Source organism: Saccoglossus kowalevskii, chromosome 14 (genome assembly GCF_978046115.1).
Source record: "Saccoglossus kowalevskii chromosome 14, keSacKowa6.1, whole genome shotgun sequence".
In the NCBI taxonomy this organism is placed as follows: Eukaryota; Metazoa; Hemichordata; class Enteropneusta; family Harrimaniidae; genus Saccoglossus; species Saccoglossus kowalevskii.
The window spans coordinates 12,467,205-12,473,788 of NC_140654.1; the positions used below are offsets into that span (position 1 = coordinate 12,467,205).

Here is a 6,584-nt window from a genome sequence, read left to right on the forward strand (position 1 = left end):
ATGTTGAGCCAACAAGTCATTTGAGGAATGTAGCATAATTATTAATTTGGGCGTCAATTCAATCCGCGTGTTTTTACAATGTGAGACGGTTAATAGACATGTGTGAAACGAACTTAGGCTGCGGGAATATTATAATCATCTTTGTAGTTTTAGCGACACTTTAAACTACCCCCCATAAATCTCCACTTTAATATGAAAGGTATTTACTACAGGAATGCACTAAAGAAATTGAATGTTGTTGGTGAGTGCCGAATACAGCATGATGATACAATTGTGTTACGATTCCAACATGGTATATATTTGATGCAGCCTTTAAATCATCTGTTTATACAGATTGTCTTTTGAATCTTGCTTGTCTTATAGGCAGCTTAAGTATGTCATCCAAGCCTTTACCGTTATTCTACTGATATTAATTAATCAATTGTAGATGTTTCTGTTTTTTAAAAATGAAAAGTATTGTTCAAGAAAAATGATTTCAGATTAAGTTTTACCACAAATGACATAGCTTTGATGTAAAACAAACAACTTGTGTTATGCATTTGGTACCACAATTCAGTGAATTGGCGAGGTATTATATCGCAAACATGTTCATGGTTAGTGTGTACAGAAAGGACATTCTTTTAAGTAGTTGTAATTATGCTGTTATCTCATTCATGTCGACTGTTTGAATGTAAATATACATCACGGAGAGTGTGTCAGTCAAACTGAATAAACTGAAAGACTAACTGGTCAATATATAATAGATGACTAGACGTAATGAATCTGCATAATTATACAATAATCTTAGAACGCATTCATTTCACTGCTGTCAATCATTTGTAAGAGGAAATTGCACTTACGGATTGATACACAAATTTGAGGAGAGTGCGAATTTCAAAACAAATTTATTGTTCAGCTTTAACTTAACAAAGCACCAGCTTTACAATTTTCAAATCGCAAAACGTTCTGTTTTGGATTTTGTGCCACAGTATGTTCAGCATGTTTGGATTGTTGGAGCGATTAACAATTTTGTTAGAGAACTTTTTCCGATATTTATTATCACAGTATTTATATATTTTAACATCGTTAAAGTTCGATGGGAGCCAAACTGTTGATTTGATGTTTCTTTTTTGTTTCGAAGATTTGGAGTTTTGGAATGCCGATTTGTTTGTTGTTAAGTGGTTGAGAAGACCTGTAAAATGTTTAAAAGATGAGACAAAAATCACAGTTTCTTCCAATGAATTTCCTGGAATGCAGTTTTGAGACAAAGAAGTATGTCATGGATTATTTGATAAAATGTATGTCAGTGACACTTGTTCACGATTTTTAGTTTCCTCAAGTAAATCACCCGTTGCACAGGGCGTCACAAAAAGAATTTGTAACTGAAAACAACCAAGATCTTAAGCAGACATACCAGACATAATCAAAAAGCGCAAATAGTAATGTCTACAAACTCTTTCTGGACCACATGTAACGATTTTTCTGTTTTTCATTGTCAGTGTAAGTTTCCTTTCGCGTGGCACTTTGATCAACGATGATCTGTGCCATGTGGCTGTTAATAAGTGTGTGACCTCGTTCGTTACAAACAAACATTGAAAAGTGCCTGTCGGCACGTAAATATATTACATTTGCCTCTAGTAATAGAGAGGAAATAAATCATTAATATTAACGTTTTTATAATGTATCCACACTTAATAATACCGTTTGGCATAACAGTTAGAACATTGGACAGCAGCCATGTTTTTTTTATTATTAATCTTTCTATATTTAGAATTCGCATTTTCTATTATGGTAGGATGAAAATACCCCGTAAAATGCCGCACAATTATGGCACGCTGTAACTCATGGCGCTACGGTTACAGATGTATAATAATTCCGTTTATTTGTATGTGTATATCTGTAATTCAATGAATGTATTACTACAGTAATTTATATACAAGTTAAGTGGCCTCATTGTATTGTATATTTAACAAACTAGTGTCATTCTGAACTGCGCATGAGTACAAAAAATATTGATTACTCGATGCTAAGGGTAAATTTGTTGGTAAAAAACCTTAATTAATAAGATTATTCTATTCCCAGAAGAAGTATGCTGTGCTCACTTTTTCAAAAAAAAATGTTTGTTCTTATAAACTTGCTGTAATTTTATCTTTGTATGAATTATTGAATGACATGTTTTTAAATGACTACTGACACCCCTGTGGTGAAAATGGTTTGGTTGATATTAGCGCATTTCAAAATAACAAATTATCAATATGCTGGTAATAAATGGAAGTACTACTAAAACGTAATCACATTATGATCAGTTGTTTTTCAGCATTTTAATTTTACATACTTGTATTACTTGTTTTAGTTAAAACAAACTTCTACTTTGAACATTGATTTGAGAGTGAACACATCAATATAGTCGACTCTTTTTGCCAGACAGAGGATTAAAAGATTAACAATTGCTAAAATTATTTAAGTGATGACGCACAGTAGTCATTGCGGTCACTTGACATTAACTGGGCTTGCAAGTTTTGTCAGTCTTCACGACAAAATTACAGCTTTGTTAAGTATGTATGTGTTTTCACTATTGGTTACCACGTTTTGTATTCATTTGGTAGACAGATCCAGCAGTATCCGAATCAGTGAGTTGAATTATTTGCATGAAGTGTTTTGTGTCATGAGTGGGACTAATGACTGCACATGTCTTCAGCTCGAAATTATAAAAAAGTAAGCAGTGATGGATTGTGTTTTGTGGGTTCATTATCGGCAGTCTAGTATGGTAACATATGTCACATGAATGTTTACATGAGTTTGTATTTATCTTTTAGTCATTTTCTAAATCATACAATTACAATTGTAAGTAAAACTACATTGTTTGACCCATGGCACCTCTACTGAGTAATATCACGAAATGGAAAACAAAAATATTAATATTTTTCCCAGTTTACGCTAAATGAAAATATATTTATGCTTCTACGCCCACACATACGTATTTCAATATAATAATTCTGTCGCTATGCGTTTCCACCTCGTTTATCAAACGCTTTCTAAGGTTCGCAACCCTAGCAACAAGTCACGACAATAAGAAATGATTTTGTTTGTTGTTGACGGCCGGTATCTTTATATGAACTTATCTTGTCATTGCAAATGATTTATGATTATGTCTACTCCGATCAAAATCTATTATCCCGATTTTTACTTATAAATATGTATATATATAGTCGATGTGTAATTCCACAGCGAAATTCTTTGAGGCAATAAAGCTACAGTGTTTCGCCAGGGAAAATCATAATATATTGCCCTCCAAGGATTCGATTTTCTAGCCGATCTGCTGCATGAATTGAAAAATGATATAATGATCACAATCTAGCTACAATTATATTTGACAAAGACAACAGGTGAAGGCCAACGACACATATATCTTTCACTTTATTGACCCTCGTATCGAGACCATTGGCGAGACCTGATAATGTAATATTTGTGTTGTACTTGAGGCTGTTCTGTGTACTTCGACCATCAACCTTGACACTTGATTCAATTACAATAGTCTCAAGTTTGCCCTGAAAATTCCCTATGCATTGCTCCTAAGTCCCTGTTTCTATTTAATATAATTCACCGTCACATGCCTGCGCCGGTTTCTCGTTCTCGCCACAAGGCAATGATGGCGTAGTCCATATTGTCTTTGATTTAACCAACCAGCATGGCAGGGAAATACAATTACGTTTATTCTTACACTAAATTGTTAGTTATACGTAATTAATCGTCACTAAAATCAGTAAACTTGTTGCGCTCCTGTTCTTGTGCAGTAACTGATAGGTCGCACCTGAGAATACAATGAAGGCGTTATTCGCTACTATGGTAAATCAATATATATGTGTCTATTTTAATAAAATCTACTGTCGATATAAGTCATCAGGATCTGTAAGGAGTGAGATTGGATAAAGATTTTAACGCGCGTGACTAGCATAGAACCAATCTGCTCAACCTTGATATAAAAAACATATTAATTAGCCTGGGAAAAATATAAAACATTCGACGACACTGAATCTGGATAAAAATTAATTATGTTTCTTATTTCGACAACCATAACCGAATATGAATATGCTCATGCTTGTCAGTGACACGTGATCTGAAACAATAGATATGATTGGATCAACAGTCAATGAGCATGAGTGTCAATGCACGGTACATGGGAAATTTGCGACATTATTTAATCTGAGAGGTCAATACAGGCTCTTTCGATCTTAAATTTTCTTGGTTACATTAATATATTTACAACGTCAGTAATCAAAGGTATCCCATATTTGTTGTTGAATGTCGCGTATTTATTTATTTATCTATTTATTTACAGGAACTATGTTTGTATCACTGTCATATTGGGGTCTGATCATGATGGCAGTTACGTCAAATGCTCAAGATCATCCTGGAAACCCTGCTAATGGCACTTGTATGGATTGTAATGATGTCATGTACGACAATGGAGTATGGCATAGTATATGCACTGAGGGGTTCACCTGCCCACTTCACATAGCAGACATTGAAAATACAATTGAGGGGAAAGATGTTAGGTTTCACTCAATTTGTTATTTAGGGAATACAGCATTCATACCTGGTACACGTCACTATGAGAATGACGCAATACTCGCATCAGAAATTGGCTCAATTAAAAAGGATGATATAGTATGTTATTTTGTATTTTTAGCACGCACTCGCACGCACGGAAATGTTACTCCAAACATTTACAGTAACAGTAATTTTAATATCCCAATATGTGATTTTGTGTGCGATAGAATCTTAGCAATTTCGACTGGGCGTGTTTGTTCTGTGTAAATCAATGGTTCCAACTTTTCCGGGTTCTGTTTGGACAAATTGGGTCCTAGTACAAACCTCACAGCATGGGATGAATTATTTTAAATAATGTCATAAACTTCTAACGAGAAGAATTCAATATAGAATAGAATAATATTACATTCTCTAATATTGCGGCCCAACAAAGTTGTTATTATTATTATTCTATTATGTAAAAGAAGTTTGTGTATATCGATAATACATTATATAATACATTATTTTACAGGGAACTGTATCGGTGCCAACTGACAATTGTCAACGATGTGAGTTCAATGTAATAGAAGATAAGTGGGTTAAAATTATTTGTAAAATTGTGGTGAGTATCGTGCGATGTTTTTTTTTTAAAATTCAACATACAACAAGCATAAAGGAATCAACACAATCGTAATATTAATGAAAATTTGGTTAGCTATCGTTGGCTGTTGGATTTTACACCATATAAACTAGAACACTGAAAAGCTTAGTAATGGAACTGCTATGATGGACTTTTTTAATTTGATATATTAATACTACCTGATATAATGCAAAGCCATTTAAAACATTTGTTGGGAAATAGTTGTATGTGTTAGTTTCTTGTTGCGTTTCAACATTTTCTCCTCTTATATCTTAAATGAATGTTTTTGTTCAAATACAGGATTGCCCATCAGTCATCGCTGAGCAAATCGAGTTAAAGGCGTCTTTTCCTGAAAAAGATGTAACGCGTGATAGAATCTGTTTGACTCGCAAAAATGATGAGTACACCATCTATACCTGCGAATATTACTCTGATAATCCGGATTTTGTTGATAATATTATTCAAACTTATACATAGAAAATGGGAATTAGTTATCTTTGTGCCAGTTATCAATAGCTAAGTTCTTTTAATTGCGTAGTTTGGAGTGATATTTTACTGTCGATCACATGCTTTGACGAGACTGTGAGGTGTACTCCGTTTGCATATACGACTAAGTTGATTCGACTTGCACACACAATTTTAAATGAAATTAAATGCATGAAGGAATTAAAATAGAGCTTTAAAATCTCGTACGGTGAATTAATGTTTGGCAGAATGTTGTTAAACCAGACTGAAAGTCAATACAATTAATCCGAATGTATGTCTTGCACGCCGTACACTTTAAGATACTGCATATGTAAGATAAGAACATAAGTCCAAGAACATATGTTAGGAATTATTTGGAATGATTTCATATTATCAGTATATTATCAGGCGAGTGGAATTGAAATATATATTTTCGAATATTTAATATCTAGTCATAGTCATAGATAAGAAAGTTGAATTCAATTAGCAGTAAAGTGTTAATCATTGTTCTAGATGAAATTTAATGTAATTATTTTAGAAACACTTATACACCAGTCTAGTCTCGTTTTTGATGATCATATTTCTAATAGCATGCACACAAATAATAGCATTAATCTTTAAAGTACATTTATCGGAGATATTTATAGTTAACTTCTTATGTCGATAACTGTACAATAAATGATGTCACTTGCTGCAAACTGTGCTACTCAAACAGTATTTTACTTATTCACTTCCACTGACATACGTGTATCTTAATCGACCAAACATCAGGCATTCATCTGTAATTGTATCACAACGAGGTGATATTCCCATAATGTCCTATGTTGCATTTCTAAACAGTTTGCACAAAATTAACCAAATTTGAATCTGTATACAAAAATATATCTTATTAAAGGGAAAACAAGATACTTTATAATACAACAATAAATTTCACTTCTATTTTGGCATTTTTAGCCTGAAAAATTTGCAT

The 6,584-nt window shown here is 33.2% G+C and overlaps 1 protein-coding gene across 1 annotated transcript; it reads left to right on the top strand.

Moving 5' to 3' along the window:
* The first annotated feature begins 4,318 nt into the window (after window positions 1-4,318).
* On the top strand, window positions 4,319-6,185 carry LOC146734458 (uncharacterized). The gene is made up of 3 exons (XM_085507652.1): window positions 4,319-4,647; window positions 5,042-5,131; window positions 5,450-6,185. Exons 1-3 carry the CDS (start codon window positions 4,324-4,326, stop codon window positions 5,624-5,626), a joined length of 591 nt encoding a protein of 196 aa, XP_085363778.1. The 5' UTR covers window positions 4,319-4,323; the 3' UTR covers window positions 5,627-6,185.
* Window positions 6,186-6,584: the final 399 nt, after the last annotated feature.